Genomic DNA, 17,203 nt, shown 5'->3' with positions numbered 1-17,203 from the left:
ATATGTATATAAATATATGTATATTTATACACACAGTGGGTGAAATAACTATAGAACAGGTCACTAATTATATAAATATATTTCTAAAGGTGCTATTGACATGAAATTTTCACAAGATTTTGGTAACAACCCATCCAATCCACACAGACAAAGAAATCAAACCATAGATGTCCATAAATTAAGTTTTACGTAATAATTAGAAATCACAAAGGTAAAATGTATTGAATACAAAAAGAAAAAAAGGTGCAAAAAGCCATGGAAAGTCATGAGGTCATCTGAAATCTATTAGTAATTAGAAGGCAGTGAAAAATAACATCAGCTGGTCTAACTGATGGCGTATAAAAAGGTGTCTCATTACCAAGGCATCACACAAGAAACATCTCATGATGGATAAAACCAGTGAGCTGTCTCAAGACCTTCTCAACCATATTGTTGCAAAATAAATAGATGGCATTGGTAATAGAAGAATTTCTAAACTACTGAAGGTTCCAGTGAGCACTGTTGGGGCAATAATCCAGAAGTGAAAAGAACATTGTTTCACCATAAACTGGCCACAACTGGGTGCTATCTGCAAGATTTCAGACAGATGATTGAAAAAAATGATCAGGAGTGTTCTCTAAGAGCCAAGGACCACCTGTGGAGAGCTGCAGAAAGACCTGGAGTCAGCACGTGCAATTGTTTCAAAGAAAACTACAAGTTATGCACTCAGTCTCCATGGCCTTTATGCACGCTCACTACGCAAGACTTCATTGCTTAGCAGAAAGCATGGTCAAGCATGTTTAAAGTTTACTCAACAACATTTTGATAAGCCTGTGAAACACTGGGAGAATATAGTCTGGTCAGATGATACCAAATTGAACTATTTGGATGCCATAATACACACGTTATTTGGAGACCAAAAGGCACTGCTTATCACCATACCAACAATGAAGTTTTTAGGTGGGAACATCATGGTATGGGGCAGTTTTTCAGTATACGGCACTGGCAAACTTCATGTAACTGAAGGAAAGATGAATGGACAAATGTAAAGAGACATTCAGCTGACATCTATCAGGATGGTGAAGATGAAATGAGGATGGACATTTCAGCAAGATAATGATCCAAACACACAGCCAAGGAAGCTCTCAATTGGTTTCAGAGAAATCAAATAAAGCCGCTGGAATGGCCGAGCCAAACACTTAACCTGAATCCAATAGAAAAGTTGTGGAAGGAACTCAAGCTCAGAGTTCATATAAGCCTTCAGGATTGGAAAAATGTTTGTGTGGAAGAATGGGCCAAAATCACACCTGAGCAATGCATGCGACTAGTTTCTCCATACAGAAGGCATCTTGAAGCTGTCTCCACCAACAAAGGCTTTTGTATGAAGTATTAAATAAATATCAGTTAGCATGTTCAATACTTTTTCCCTGTGTTATTTCTCATTATTACACATAACTTAATTTATGAACATCTATGGTTTTATTTCTTTGACTGTGTGGACTGGATGGATTGATACCAGCATCTGGTGAGAATTTGACATCAACAGCACAGTATATTTACTTAGAAAATTGGTGACATGTTTAATGGTTATTTCACTCTTTCAATATATATACTTGTTATATATATATGGCAACAAAGAGGGCTTTGTATTTTGAGTGGAAAAGAAACTGTCACCAAAATGTATTTTTGTCTCTCATGTTAGTCCCAATCCATGCAATGCTTATTTATTACAAGAACTTTGAATATTCAGAAACGTGTAAAGCCGGTGAAATTACATGAATAAGTGATATCACCAATGGCACAATATCTTGACCAAATCTTTACATATTTAAAACAGGAGGTCTGGCGTTGCAAAGAAAAAAACACAGTGTTGGTGGTAGTTTCTATTTAGTATTCTAGCCCTTTTATCAATTATTGATAAAATGAGAAACGATAATGATGTCAAATGCACCGAAACATATTGTTATAAGTTATGTCTATATCAATAAACTGATTGTCAATGGTTCATCTAAAAATGATAGCCAAGAATTAAAATGTAAACAGAGTAGGTTGCCATTTACCACATTACTTAAAGGTCTAGTTATAAAAATAAGGAAGACTAAACAAAATGTAATGTTATAAAAAACAAGATTTTACATGGCATAGGTAAATGATAGCTGCAAGCAATCAGCAGGTTTCAGCTATATCAACTTACCATTATTTTGCAAACAATATTGTATACATCACACAGAATATCAATGGAAGATAGTTTAAACAGTGAAGAAGGAAAGAGTTGGTCCGGCCATATAGGTCAAATAAAAAATCAAAGTAAAATAAAACACTGTCTTCAGATCTGCTTTAGGGTGTCACTTCATCTTTGGTATAAAATTGGCCATCCATTGGCTGCATTTGATCACATCTCGGAAATACTACAGAAATTGTCAACAATTTCCTCTAGCTATTGCTTTTTTTCGCAATTTTTTTTACCCATAAACTCCTAATTTTACAATTGTTAAGTTTTTCTTCTTTTTTTTTTTGCAATATGACAAGCAAAGCTGACTAAAAATCTCTTAAAGCTTATAAAAAAAGATTGCAGATAGAAAGCTCTAATGTCTTTGCTAGCAATCACGCTTTGTAAATAAACTGAAAAAAATGAAATAAAAAAACAGCATTCAACAAAAAAACTGCATTTTTCCCAGATGCAGTTGCTTTTTTTTGTGATTTTCTTTTTTCTTTTTTTTTTTTAGATCATTAACCCCACTGTAAAAAGCTACAGCTAACTATAGTATTTTTTTGTTAACATTTACAATAAAGTTAATAGAAGTCCAGACTTTTCTTTTAATTGCAGGCACCACAATTTTTTTTTCCCAGCAAAACATTTCTTCAAAAGAAGAAATTTATCTCATGTCAATCTGTACATATATGTTAACCCTATAAACCCATGTGAAACCTCAACATTTGTTGAGTACAATTAAAATGCCGAATCTCATGCCTTTTGTCCCATCAGGATGCTGATTTCTTTCTCCGGAATCTTCTGACATCCTTAAAATTAAGGCAATTAGAATTCATGATAATCATTCCTATGGAAGAAGAAATTAAAAAAAAGAAAGATATTTAAAACAAAATACAAGAAAGAGACTGTTTAGCTTAATTAGAGGAAGACAGAAATGGTTCCATCTGAAGTGCTGCCCCTTGACATTGGTTCCACTGTTCCCAAATGTCTGTACTATCTGTTGTACATCTTCAGATTTCAATGTTCATCAAGTTCCAGATGAAATGATGACCCAGCATTGTGTTTCTCTTGGTGTGTATTCATTAAGAAAGAGTAGCAAAAATAAAATTGTCAAACTACATAACAGAACATTTTTTCTTTCCATTGTTTGCTTTTGCTTGTTTTTTTGCACAGCACATAAAAAACACTGTTGAGCGAGTTAGAAAAAAGAAAAAGAAAAAAAAAAGCTTCTGTTCGATGCCTGTGCAAAGAGGAAGTCAACTTCTTAATGAAGCGTCTCCATTCAAGGCAAGGTTTTCAGACCAACATTCTTCAGTCCTGTTTTATTGTCTGCAAGAAATGTAAGAACAAGCATAAGTTATATTGTTAAAAACAACTGAGATTCTGCTAAATTTCATGCTTTGAAAACCTATTATTAGTGATGAGCGAGTGTGCTCGCCTTTGATCGGTACTCTTCCGAGCATCTCACTGCTCGAAATGCTCACCGAGTATTTCCGGGGTTGCTCGGCGGGAGCTCGGGTCTCCTCCCTGCATGTTTGGCGCTCTTTACAGAGCTAATGAACATGCAGGGATTGTCTGCCACTCACTGAAATGCGGTAGCCATGTTGGTTGAGGCATTACAGTGATTGGCTGGCCGCATAGTGTCATCGGGTCTATATCAGACCTGGTGCCGCCATGCTCGTCACAGTCACTCCGGAATCAGACAGTGTATGGAGAGGTACTGCTGCATCAGGGAGAGATTTGTTTGTGTATTAGGTAGTGTAGGGAGAAAAAACGCATATTACACATATCCATCTTAACAAACAGTCCTTTTGAGGACTAACTAATCCATCTGCAGAGATATCAGGTAGGATGTGTATATAGGCAGGCAGGCAGGGTATATAGCAGACTGCAGTGCATATAGCACAAGAAGCTCCATTCCAATTCTGCCTTCTGCTGCTTTTAGATATTTCTATACAAAGGCCCAGGTCTCAGGGGCCAGGAATACTTTTTTTTGGATCTTAAGCCTCATTATTTGCTTAAAAACCAATCCAGAGAACACCGTTTTTCAGCACCATTTGCTTGTGTAGGAAGAGGTGCTGCTGCATCAGGGACAGATTTGCTTGTGTATTAGGTAGTGTAGGGAGAAAAAACGTACTTTACACATATCCATCTTAACAAACAGTCATTTTGAGGACTAACTAATCCATCTGCAGAGATATCAGGCACGCAGTGTATATAGGCAGACAGGCAGGGTATATAGCAGAATGCAGTGCATATAGCACAATAGGCTCCATTCCAATTCTGCCTTCTGCTGCTGGTAGATATTTCTATACAAAGACCCAGGTCTCAGGGGCCAGGAATACTTTTCTTTGGATCTTAATTAGAGATGAGCGGTGTTCGAATCGAACTGTTCGCCAATCTAAAATTTGAGCTGTTTTGGGCGGCGTTCGAGCCGTTCGACGAACCCGAACGATTTGAAAAAAATCCGGCTGTTCGAGGTTATGTTCGATAACTGTTCGTGCACCCAAATCGTAACTGGATTTTTTCACAGTAATGCTGATAATCAATGTTATTACACAGTTTGAGTGTACAGCGGGGTGGGGGGAGGGGCATGGGATGGATCTCTGCAGAAAAAATGAAGATCTCCATTTTTTTCTCTATCCCGCATTTGCAGTGGGGAGGTGCAGTCTGTCAGCCTATCAGCAGCGCACACACGGAGCGAAGTGCTTTTTTTCACACAAGCAAGGGCATGTGTCATTGGCTGTGTATGTCACATGTCCTTGCCCTATAAGACCCAGCCATTTTACCCGTCGCCACCATTTTCTCACTGCTGCAGCTGAGTGTTAGACGGCACTGCTGCTGCTGTTAGCGCTATATTGTGTAACTGAATTGCAAGCAAATTTTCTCTTAAATAGACAGAAAGGTTTAGGGAGTAGGGACTAGTTTGTAATTGCAGCCCTTTTGAGGGCTAGGTTACAGCAGTTCCTAGCACTTTTAGCAGGCAGGTCTGTGCTCTTAAATCGACAGATAGGTTGGGAGTAGTGACTAGTTGTTATTCCAGCCCTTTTGAGGGCTAGGTTACATCAGTTCCTATCACTTTTTGCCAGGCAGGTCTGTTTTAGTGCTGTGCAAGTGTTTTTCACAGCATTTGGCTAAATCTAGCTAAGCAAATCCTTTGGGCCTCTTGCAGTGTGTGTTAGTCAGCGCAGTAGCCTATCTGTGTTGCAAGCTATACCACCTCTGTATGTAATACAAATTTTTTACTGCACATAGCCAAGTGAAACCTTTTGGGCCTGTAGCAGTGTGTGGTACTCAATCTATTAGGCCTTCTCCACCAGCTTTGAAATTAATAATAATTTTTAGCTGCATCTTGCCTGTAAAATAATTTTGGGCATATTAGCAGTGTGTGGTACTCATTCTATTAGACCATCTATACTAAGCTCCACCAGCTTTCAAATTACTAATAATTTTTAGCTGCATCTTGCCTAGAAAATAATTTTGGGCATAGTAGCAGTGTGTGGTACTCATTGTATTAGGCCATCTATACCAAGCTCCACCAGCTTTGAAATTAATAATAATTTTTAGCTGCATCTTGCCTGGAAAATAATTTTGGGCATAGTAGCAGTGTGTGGTACTCATTGTATTAGGCCATCTATGCCAAGCTCCACCAGGATGTTCCTTAATATATTTCCCAGGAAAATCCATTTTGGTTTTGTTTTTGTATGTTTTATTGTGAGTCCGTAAAAGTGGCATAATACTCGGACCACGTTGCTGACAGCAGTGACCTGGGAGTCAGAGATGCTTCCAGGGGTCTTCCCCATGCTGTTCCCATGTCATTTGAGCACTGTTCCCATCGATTTGGGCAATTTTTAGGTCCTCTGCAAACCGCAGGGGGGAACCGCCTGAAAAATGCTCGAGTTTCCCATAGACTTACATTGGGCTCGTTGCTCGGGTCGAGCACCCGAGTATTCCAATTTGCTCGACCCGAGCAACGAGTACCCGAGCAATTTAGTGCTTGCTCATCACTACCTATTATATATTAGAAATTAAAAGGATTTTGCAAATTCAGAAAAAAAATGTTTGCTTTTCTCTTTAGAGAAATTGCTGCTACTATCCAAGGACTATGTCAAAGCTTACTTATAATACTGATAAGTCTGTTTCACTGTAATTGGGTTGGGTTAAAATATGAGATGAAAGAGGATGATGACAAAGATTTAAAATGAATCTGTCAGCATGTATTTGCTATGTAATCTGAAGACAACATGCTGTAGGGGTTAAAACACAGATTTCAGAGATGCCTCTCTTATGGAGGTTTTGTTTGCTTAGAATGATTGTTTTAGCACAAGCAGCTTACTATTGCTGTGACTAGCTGGTCATGCGAGCCGAACACACCCCCTCCTGTAATAGGCATCTCACTCTCTATGGACATTGTATATACAAAGCCTGGCGTGGGCGGGGTTAGCTTCCTCAGCTCTGCTTCATGCTAAATCTAAAATCTCTAATTGCCTGAGAACAGCGTCACCCAGTAATTAAGTGACACATTGTTGTATTCAGCTTCTCTTTGCCTAGACCAGGCTACTCTCAGATTATCTTACGCGTTTTTATTCACATAAACAGTAGATATGGGCTAAAGGATTGTCCTAGAATACGAAAAAAAACATTTAGCTTGAAAAGGATTGAGGTCATTTGTGTTATTCCTGGGAAAAACTTAAAGGGAAGGTGCTATCAACATTTTTTTTTCGCCACTTGAAAAAATGTAAAGTATTAATGTTTTATTTTTTAATTTTTTTAAATATTATCATTTGTTTTTATTGAAGTAAAATATGAAAAGTAATTTAAAAACGTTTGATATTTTCCACTTTTAAACACTAGGGGGAGCAGCTGCTAAAATTTGCCATGAAAACCTAGTGTAGTGCTAGCTCACAATACGACTGCAGTAAATGTACACTGAATCTGATCACATGTGCGTTTACGGTTTTATTGCTTTTTCTTTTGTTTTTTTTTGTGTTGTTTTTCTTTTGTTTTAAAAGTTGTTATCCAAAAAGTTATTCTTACATCTGTCCAAAATCTGTGCAGTTTCTTATGTGCTGCAGTTTCTTATGTGCTGCAGAGTTTATATGCTATCAGTTTTATTACACAGTAGCAAATGGCAGCAAATGCAAATGCAAATGGCGCTCTGCTCCACCCGCAGCTGTTAAAGGCACATGATGGCTGATTAAATCAGCCATCATCTGCTGGGAAAAATGCGGGCTCGGTGTGCAAGCCCGCATCAAAGTCAGGGACATAATGTATTACGAAAATGTACATTATATGTCGTGAAGGGGTTAACATTTTAACCATCCAAATTGTATTTGTCTTACAGAGTTAGGTCCCACTTCATCAAAGTGATTATACCAGAATTTTGCCGTAAATTGCACTGAAAAGTCAAATTTTGTGACTTTTAGCATTTTTAAGCCAGTTTCATCCAGCTCCGCAAATATGGGCAGAACTTGTGTGTGTCCAATTCATGACCAGCTGTGGGGTTCCTAAGGCCATTCCTCTTACTCCAGTCCTAGACTGGAGTAAGATTTGTAGCGAGGCGCACACCACTTGTCAGGTGCTCCTTACTCATTAAGAGGCATGTACCTCTTAATGGATCAGAAGCATCTGACTCCAGAACATCCACTGATGGAGACAAGCATGAACACAACCAGTCTTGATGAATCGGGGTCATAGTCTATAGAAAAAGTAGAGCTGAGCAAATTGTTTCGATTTTAAACTAGAGTACTAAATATTGCGTTACTATATATAATAATGCAAATAAAAAAAATGCTTGAATATTTTTTATTTTCAGAAATTGATCTAGAAATACTTATGCACTTTCAGTAAACAAACTATCAGTTCTGTGTCTTTAATGTATGAAAATATGTTATGCACATTGTAGGAATGATTTGCACATTTCTCTCATCAATGTTTTATGTGTTCATGTGTTTTTTAACTATAACTAAGAGAATTTGTCATCAAATTCCATACCATAAAATATATTCATTATTAAATAGATCTCTAAGCCCTGATGAGGCTGGTGAACTTATTTTGAAACCCGTGTTAGAATGTTAGTTCTCTTATCCTTTCTGAAAAAGTTCCAATCTGATATTAAAATGAGCTAAAAGCTTTCAAAAAGGATTATACAGCCATTGTAGCGTGGATTTTTCTAATCACTCTAGCCTCATAGCCTCATTAGGTCAAAGGAATCTATTTAATACTTTAAGAGTCTTGGTGAAATATCCACTTAAATAACCAAAGACATGCTTTAAAAATTGATTAATGACTCTGGGAAATAAGTGTTTTATATAGAAAAATTGGATTCTAGTTTACCAGTTGTTTACTTGGATTGTTGGTAGGAGTATGCCGGTACGTGTTCATTACTCGTTTCTATTTGTTGCTGCTGTCCACTTGCTTCCTGTGATGAAGATTGTACTGTTTGTGGAGAGGTATCAGTAACAACACCCTAAAATAAGAAATAAAATGCAAAGATTTAAATTGAGTTTTTTTTTAGAAACAGCAACCCAATGAAAGTAAGACAGCAGAAAGCTTATGACATAAGAGAATATCAATTCAGAAACAGAAAATATCCATCATTAATCAGTTAAAGAAGCACTGCGGTCAAAGCTTTTATCTTCTTAATATATTGCAATCATCATATTATATAGCACTGTGTACTTACATTTGCTCATTTTGCCTTTCTACTCATTTAATTATTCTCTTTTCTCTGCTCTATGTAGGAACAGGAAGTCTCTTTTCTGTACATTAATCATTTGCCTCTTCAGCTCCTGTCCCAGCTGCTCTCTCCTCCCCTCTGCCAGGGACTTTTGCAGTGACTTACGACTCATGCAGGCAAAATAGATTTCCTGTTTCTACTATGGTAGATCGGCTCACTTGGCTGCACATATAGGTAGACACAGGAACGCGGTCTCTTTAAATCTTCCACTGGCTTTATTAAAAGTACTGCATAGAACCACAGCAACGTTTGCAAAAACATACATGGCCTTCCCGGCCTAAAAGGAAAGCAAAACCATTATGTGTGGCACAGTCCTTGCTGCTACGGAAATCCATTTGCTTCAAGAACAATCAACACAAGGTCCAGCTTTCCTTCACATGACAATATAGCTCCAGAGCTTTCACCTCCAGGCCCACCCTACAGACACTGCTCTAGAAAGCTGGGTATTTATTCTCTGGACTCCTCCCACTCTACAGCTGTTCCATGATCTTATCACTAAACATGACTGATTAGCCCCTCTCAGCACTTAGTTTGCTGGATGATTTTTCCTAGGTTTATATTACTGAAGCTCAGTGCTACATATCTCCCCTCTAGTATTTTGCAGTGACATTGTCATACTACTTAGAGCGTAGAAGGATTCAGTTAGTCTGTTTTTAACCACATTATGTCATAGACCTAATGGAAATTAAAATAATTAGCTGGGTAGAAGGGCAAAAATTAGCAATTGTTAGTACACAGTTCTATATAATATGATGATTGCAATATATTAAGAGGATAATAACTTTGATGGGAGTGCTTCTTTAACCCCTTTACTCCGAGGGTGGTTTGCACGCTAATGACCGTGCCAATTTTTACAAATCTGACCACTGTCACTTTATGAGGTAATACCTCTGGAACGCTTCAACGGATCCCGCTGATTCTGAGACAGTTTTTTCATCACATATTGTACTTAATGATACTCATAAAATTTCTTTGAAATCACTTGCGTTTATTTGAGAAAAAAATCAAAAATTTGGGCCAAAATGTTGAAAATTTCGCAATTTTCAAAATTTGAATTTTTATGCCCTTAAATCAGAGAGGCAGCTATAAGAATTAAAATTTGACCTGCGATTTCTCATTTTTACAACAAAATTTGTAAAACCATTTTTTTAGGGACCACATCACATTTGAAGTGACTTTGAGGGGCCTTTATGACAGAAAAAACCCAAAAGTAACACCATTCTAAAAACTGCACCCCTTAAAGTGCTCAAAACCACATTTAACTAGTTATTATATTAACCCTGCAGGTGCTTCGCAGGAATTTTTGGAATGGGGGAGAAACTTTTTTCACAAAAATGTTACTTTAGACCCAAATTTTTTTATTTTTGCAGGGGTAACAGGTAAAAACGGACTGCAAAGTTTGTTGTGAAATTTCCCCTGAGCATGCACATACCCCATATGTGGGGGAAAACCACTGCGGAAGAGTTCGGAAGGGAAGGAGCGTCATTTGACTTTTTGAATGTAAAATGTGCTTGAATAATTAGCAGATGTGCCCCTGATGTGCCTAAACAGTAGAGATGAGCGGTGTTCGACTAGAACTGTTCGCCAATCTCAAATTCGAGCTGTTTTGGGCGGTGTTCGAGTTGTTCTACGAACCCGAACGATTTGCAAAAAATTCGGCTGTTCGAGGTTATGTTCGATAACTGTTCGTGCACCAAAAGCGTGTCCTGCATGGCTGGCGCTATTTAGAGCACCAATCATGCAGGGATTGTCTGCCACTCACTGTAATGCCACAGCCATGGTGGTTGTGGCATTACAGTGATTGCCCAAATCGATGGGAACAGTGCCAACAGTGAAACATGAAAAGCCGGCAATTCAGCAGCGGCATACACCTGTACCCGACAATTTAGAACCGAAAGAATAGAGAATCACACATAGATTAGATAGATAGAAACATGTCAGCCACATATATACGAAGTACAGTGAAAGTGCTGCTTACTGTACTTGTCATTTAGCATAAAGGATTTATCAAAAAAAATAATAGTGTTTTCATGCACCGTCTCTTTAAAAAAGCCGGCCGGCAATTCAGCAGCGGTACCCGACAATTTAGAATAGAAGGAATAGAGAATCACACATAGATTAGATAGATAGAAACATGTCAGTCACATATATAAGAAGTGCAGTGACAGTGTTGATTACTGTACTTGTCATTTAGTGTAAAGGATTTATTTAAAAAAATAATAGTGTTTTCATGCACTGTCTCTTTAAAAAAGCCGGCCGGCAATTCAGCAGCGGTACCCGACAATTTATAACAGACAGAATAGAGCATCATACATAGATTAGATAGATAGAAACATGTCAGCCACATATATACGAAGTACAGTGACAGTGTTGCTTACTGTACTTGTCATTTAGCGTAAAGGATTTATCAAAAAAAATAATAGTGTTTTCATGCACCGTCTCTTTAAAAAAGCCGGCCGGCAATTCAGCATCTGTACCCGACAATTTATAACAGACAGAATAGAGCTTCACACATAGATTAGATAGATAGAAACATGTCAGTCACATATATATGAAGTACAGTGATAGTGTTGGTTACTGTACTTGTCATTTAGTATTAAAATAAAGGATTTATTATTAAAAAAATTGGCGTGGGGTTCCCCTTAATTTTAGGCTCTAGCGGAGGTTAAGCAGACAGCTGGGGCAGATGTTTGAAGCCTGGGAAGGGGGTAATACCCACGGAGCTTCCCAGGCTACTAATATCAGCCCCCAGCTGAATACATAGCCTTTACTAGCTATTAAAATGGGGGACCCCCCCAAAAAAATGACGTGGGGTCCCCCCTAATTTAATAGCTAGCAAAGGCTAGGCAGACAGCTGGGGGATGATATTAATAGCCCAGGAAGGGAGCCATGAATATTGGCCCCCTCCCAGGCTAGAAACACCAGCCGTCAGCCGCCCCAGAAATGGCGCATTCATAGGATGCGCCAATTCTGGCACTTAGCCTCGCTCTTCCACGCTGCCCTGGTGCGGTGGCAGGGGGTAATAGGGTTGGGGTTGATGTCAGCTTATAATGCCAGCTGACATCAAGCCCAGGTTAGTAATGGAGAGGCGTCTATAAGACACCCCCATTACTAACCCCATAGTCAAAGTTAAAAAAAACACAAACACCCAGAATAAAGTCCTTTAATTGAAATAAAGACACAATCCTTTATTGTTCTAAATTAAACCATACTTACCGTCACGCCCATTCCAGCTGAAGCCAACGATCTCCTGCAATAAAAGAAAAATAATAAAGCAACCTCATCCTTACCTTTCCATGGTTCCCACGACAGCTTCAGCTCTGCTACATCGAGATGACAGGCTGGACCGCAGCAGAACGCTGCCATCCAGCCTTTCATCCCGCAGACACTGAGAAGCGCAGGCTTGCTTGCGCTGCTCAGCGTCTCTCTGTGACGACATCCAGATGAGCCGAGTTCATGTCCAATGAACTCGGCTCACCTCATGCACGTCACTGACAGCGTGGGAAAATTCTCCCGCTGAAGCGCTGAGTGCAGGAGAATTTTCCCACGCTGTCAGTGACGTGCATAAGGTGAGCTCATGTCCAATGAACTCAGCTCACCTCCTGCACGTCACTGACAGCGTGGGAGAATTCTCCTGCACTCAGCGCTTCAGTGTGAGAATTCTCCCACGCTGAAGCACTGAGTGCAGGAGAATTTTCCCACGCTGTCAGTGACGTGCATGAGGTGAGCCGAGTTCATTGGACATTAACTCGGCTCATCTGGATGCCCTCACAGAGAGACACTGTGGAGCGCAAGCAAGCCTGCGCTTCTCAGTGTCTGCGGCATGACAGGCAGGATGGCAGCGTTCTGCTGCGGTCCAGCCTGTCATCTCGATGTAGCAGAGCTGAAGCTGTCATGGGAACCATGGAAAGGTAAGGATGAGGTTGTTTTATTATTTTTCTTTTATTGCAGGAGATCGTTGGCTTCAGCTGGAATGGGCGTGATGGTAAGTATGGTTTAATTTAGAACAATAAAGGATTGTGTCTTTATTTCAATTAAAGGACTTTATTCTGGGTGTTTGTGTTTTTTTTAACTTTGACTATGGGGTTAGTAATGGGGGTGTCTTATAGACGCCTCTCCATTACTAACCTGGGCTTGATGTCAGCTGACATCAACCCCAACCCTATTACCCCCTGCCACCGCACCAGGGCAGCGTGGAAGAGCGAGGCTAAGTGCCAGAATTGGCGCATCCTATGAATGCGCCATTTCTGGGGCGGCTGACGGCTGGTGTTTCTAGCCTGGGAGGGGGCCAATATTCATGGCTCCCTTCCTGGGCTATTAATATCAGCCCCCAGCTGTCTGCCTAGCCTTTGCTAGCTATTAAATTAGGGGGGACCCCACGTCATTTTTTTGGGGGGTCCCCCATTTTAATAGCTAGTAAAGGCTATGTATTCAGCTGGGGGCTGATATTAGTAGCCTGGGAAGCTCCGTGGGTATTACCCCCTTCCCAGGCTTCAAACATCTGCCCCAGCCGTCTGCTTAACCTCCGCTAGAGCCTAAAATTAAGGGGAACCCCACGCCAATTTTTTTAATAATAAATCCTTTATTTTAATACTAAATGACAAGTACAGTAACCAACACTATCACTGTACTTCATATATATGTGACTGACATGTTTCTATCTATCTAATCTATGTGTGATGCTCTATCTTTCTGTTCTAAATTGTCGGGTACCGCTGCTGAATTGCCGGCCGGCTTTTTTAAAGAGACAGTGCATGAAAACACTATTATTTTTTTAAATAAATCCTTTACACTAAATGACAAGTACAGTAAGCAACACTATCACTGTACTTATTATATATGTGACTGACATGTTTCTATCTATCTAATCTATGTGTGAAGCTCTATTCTTTCTGTTCTAAATTGTCGGGTACAGATGCTGAATTGCCGGCCGGCTTTTTTAAAGAGACGGTGCATGAAAACACTAATATTTTTTTTAATAAATCCTTTACACTAAATGACAAGTGCAGTAACCAACACTGTCACTGTCCTTCTTATATGTGTGACTGACATGTTTCTATCTATCTAATCTATGTGTGATGCTCTATTCCTTCTTGTCTAAATTGTCGGGTACCGGTGTATGCCGCTGCTGAATTTGCCGGCCGGCTTTTTTAAAGAGAGTGTCTTCTGAGCAGTTTGTCAGCTTTTGGACACCTTTGCAGGTGTTTTCTATGTGTTTTTGTTTGCCTGCCATTGGTTTTAACGGTGTTCGACGGTGTTCTAAGGTGTTCGACGAACAGTTCGACGAACAGTTCCTCGAACATCCCGGTGTTCGACGAACCGAACCGAACCCGAACACTACGGGGGTGGCTCAACACTACTAAACAGTAGAAAAACCCCACAATTGACACAATTTTAGAGACTAGACCCCTCAGGGAACTTATCTAGATTTGTGGTGAGCACCTTGAACCCCCAGGTGCATCACAGAAGTTTATAGCATGGAGCCGTGAAAATAAAATTTTCACATTTTTCCCACAAAAATGTTATTCAGCCCCAATTTTTGCATTTTCATAAGGGTAACAGGAGAAATTGCACCATGCAACTTGTTTTGCAATCTCTCCTGAGTAAACCGATACCCCATATGTGGGGGAAAACCACTGCTTGGGTGCATGGCAGGGTTCAGAAGGGATGGAGCACCATTTGACTTTTTGAATGTAAAATTTGCTTGAATAATTAGTAGATGTGCCCCTGATGTGCCTAAACAGTAGAAAACCCCCACAAGTGACAACATTTTGGAAACTAGACCCCACAGGGAACTTATCTAGATGTGTGGTGAGAACCCTTAACCCCCAGGTGCTTCACAGAAGTTTATAATATGGAGCTGTGAAAATAAAAAATCTAACTTTCTCCACAAAAATTATCTTTTAGCCCCAATTTTTTTATTTTCACAAGGGTAAGAGGAGAAATTGGAACCTAAAAACTGTTGTGCAATTTCTCTTGAGTACACCAATACACCATATGTGGGGAAAAGACACTGTTTGAGCGCACGTCAGGGTTCAGAAGGGAAGGAGCACTGTGTTACTTTTTTAACGCAAAATTGGCTGGAATCAAGAGCAGACGCCATGTCGAATTTCGGGAACCCCTGATGCGCCTAAATAGTGGAAACCCCTCACAATTGACTCAATTTTGGAAACTAGACCCCTCAAGGATTTTATTAAGGGGTATAGTGTACATTTTAAACTTAGAGGTACGACAGAATATTGAATAAGTTGTCATTAGTCTTGAGCGCAAGTGCTCTCTACTTATGTTTGTATTGGGTACACGGGTATGCACCATGCATCATGGATGCTCGAGTGACATGCTTGAGTCCCCACCCCCCATGTTTCACGGTTGTTAGACACCCCAAAAAAAACATGCGGGGGTCGCTTGTGCATGGCAGGCAATCCCAGCAATGTTTTTTTGGCCGCAAAGCATATGGGGCAGAGACTCGAGCATGTCACTTGAAAAACCCACGATGCTCAGTGCATACCGGAGCACACGATGCAAACTCAAGTAGCAAGCACTTGCGCTCAACACTGGTCGCCATATCATCATCATTTTTTTTTTTTTTACTTTTGAAAAAATCCCAACCCTAACCCCAACCCTAATACAACCCCAACCCTAACCGTAACCCAACCCCGACCCTAATACAACCCCTACCCTAACCCTAGCACAACCCTAACCTTAGCACAACCCTAACCTGCAACCCTAATACAACCCTAACCCTAGCACAGCCCTAACCCTAGAGTTTATTTTTTTACACCATTCCTCATGTGGTAAAAGTGATTAGAAGACTTTATTTTTCGGGTCGCTGTGATTACAGCGATACCAGATTCATATCGGGTTTTTATGATTGACAGCTGTCACTCACTAAAAGATGCTTTTTTTTGCAAAGACTAGTTTTTGCATCGCCATATTTTGAGAGCTATAATTTTTCCATATTTTGGTTGACAGAGTCATGTGACAGCTTGTTTTTTGCGGGACAAGTTGACGTTTTATTGGTACCATTTTCGGGAATGTGACATTTTTTGATCTCTTTCTATTCCGATGTTTGGGAGGCAGAATAAACAAAAAACACCAATACCGGAATTGTTATTATGGGGTTTTTTATTATGCGGCTTTGAGTGGGGTAAAATTGATAAGGCAGCTTTATTCTTCAGGTCAGTATGTTTACAGCAATACTACATCTATATTGTTATTTTATGTTTTGGCGCTTTTACACAATAAAAACTATTTTTTTTTTAAAAATTTTTTTTGCATCGCTTTATTCTGAGAGCTATAACTTTTTTATTTTGCGGCTAATGGAGCTGTATGACGGCTTGTTTTTTGCGGGACAAGATGACGTTTTCAGCGGTACCATTTTTATTTACATTCGTCTTTTCAATCGCAATTCATTCCATTTTTTGCTTGGCGGTATGATGATAAAGCATTGCTTTTTGCTTCATTTTTTATTATTTTTTTTTACCGTGTTCACTAAAGGGGTTCAAAAGAGCAGCAGTTTCTCTTCCTGTTGACAGGACAGAACTACTGGCATCATGCTGATTGACAGCCAGCTTCCCCCAATTAGGCAGTGGAGAGCCGGCTGCCAATCAGGATGACACCAGTAGTCCCGCCCTGTCAACAGGAAAAGAAACTAATGCTCTGTTGACGTGACTTCAGCAGAAGTCTGTTACCATTCTGTGCCGACAGAGAATGGCGCTTGGCACAACAGGCAGGTAGATAGCAACTACATGCGTGTTAGTGCTTAGGCTTTTTTTTTAACTCCCAGATATCCCTTTTAAAAGGGTTGTCCTGTACTTTTAAAACATTCCAAAGTGTTTTAACGATGAATAGAAGCTTCTTTCTAATTACCTCCTGGTGCTTTTTCTGCCTGTGAGCAGCAGCTCACAGGCAGCACATGACTCCCCGCTGGGGACACGCCGAGCCCGACGTGGATGCCGGGTGTGACACGTGGGGTAACCCCGCCCACAACCCATCAGCCACTGGTGGGACGCAGAAAAGGGACCCTCGGCTGCTGCCTGGACTTGTCATGACGTCAGCAGATGTCAGAGCCGGCTGCAGCTGGGGGTCACGTGGTGCCTGTGAGCGGCCATCGATAGCGCCGCTCACAGGCAGAAACAGCACCAGGAGGTAATTAGAAAAAAGCTTCTATTTATCATTAAAACACATTGGCATATTTTTAAAAGCACTGGACAACCCTTTTAAGCACTTTGGTATCTAAAGTGTCTTAAAAATATTTTCAAATCGTTAAATAA

At 40.0% G+C, this 17,203-nt stretch overlaps 1 protein-coding gene across 3 annotated transcripts in view; it reads right to left on the bottom strand.

Annotated features, from left to right (window-relative positions):
• Positions 1-2,089: 2,089 nt before the first annotated feature.
• Positions 2,090-17,203, bottom strand: part of RBMS3 (RNA binding motif single stranded interacting protein 3) — a 1,113,194-nt gene continuing 1,098,080 nt past the window's right edge. For 2 of the 3 annotated variants that reach the window (XM_073678026.1, XM_073678028.1), the window contains 2 exons: positions 8,539-8,660; positions 2,090-3,520 (listed from right to left, as the gene is read on the bottom strand). In XM_073678026.1, coding sequence (XP_073534127.1) covers positions 3,514-3,520; positions 8,539-8,660 — 129 coding nt within the window. In that variant the 3' untranslated portion in view covers positions 2,090-3,513. Of the gene's footprint in view, positions 3,521-8,527; positions 8,661-17,203 lie in introns of all 3 variants that reach the window. The other variant, XM_073678027.1, reaches the window with a different exon arrangement.

The sequence above is a fragment of the Phyllobates terribilis genome, unplaced genomic scaffold (genome assembly GCF_046119375.1).
Source record: "Phyllobates terribilis strain yellow unplaced genomic scaffold, ASM4611937v1 Scaffold_4__5_contigs__length_816908805, whole genome shotgun sequence".
Lineage (NCBI taxonomy): Eukaryota > Metazoa > Chordata > Amphibia > Anura > Dendrobatidae > Phyllobates > Phyllobates terribilis.
The sequence above is the reverse complement of the archived record's forward strand: the minus strand, read 5'-3'. Positions and strand labels throughout refer to the sequence as shown.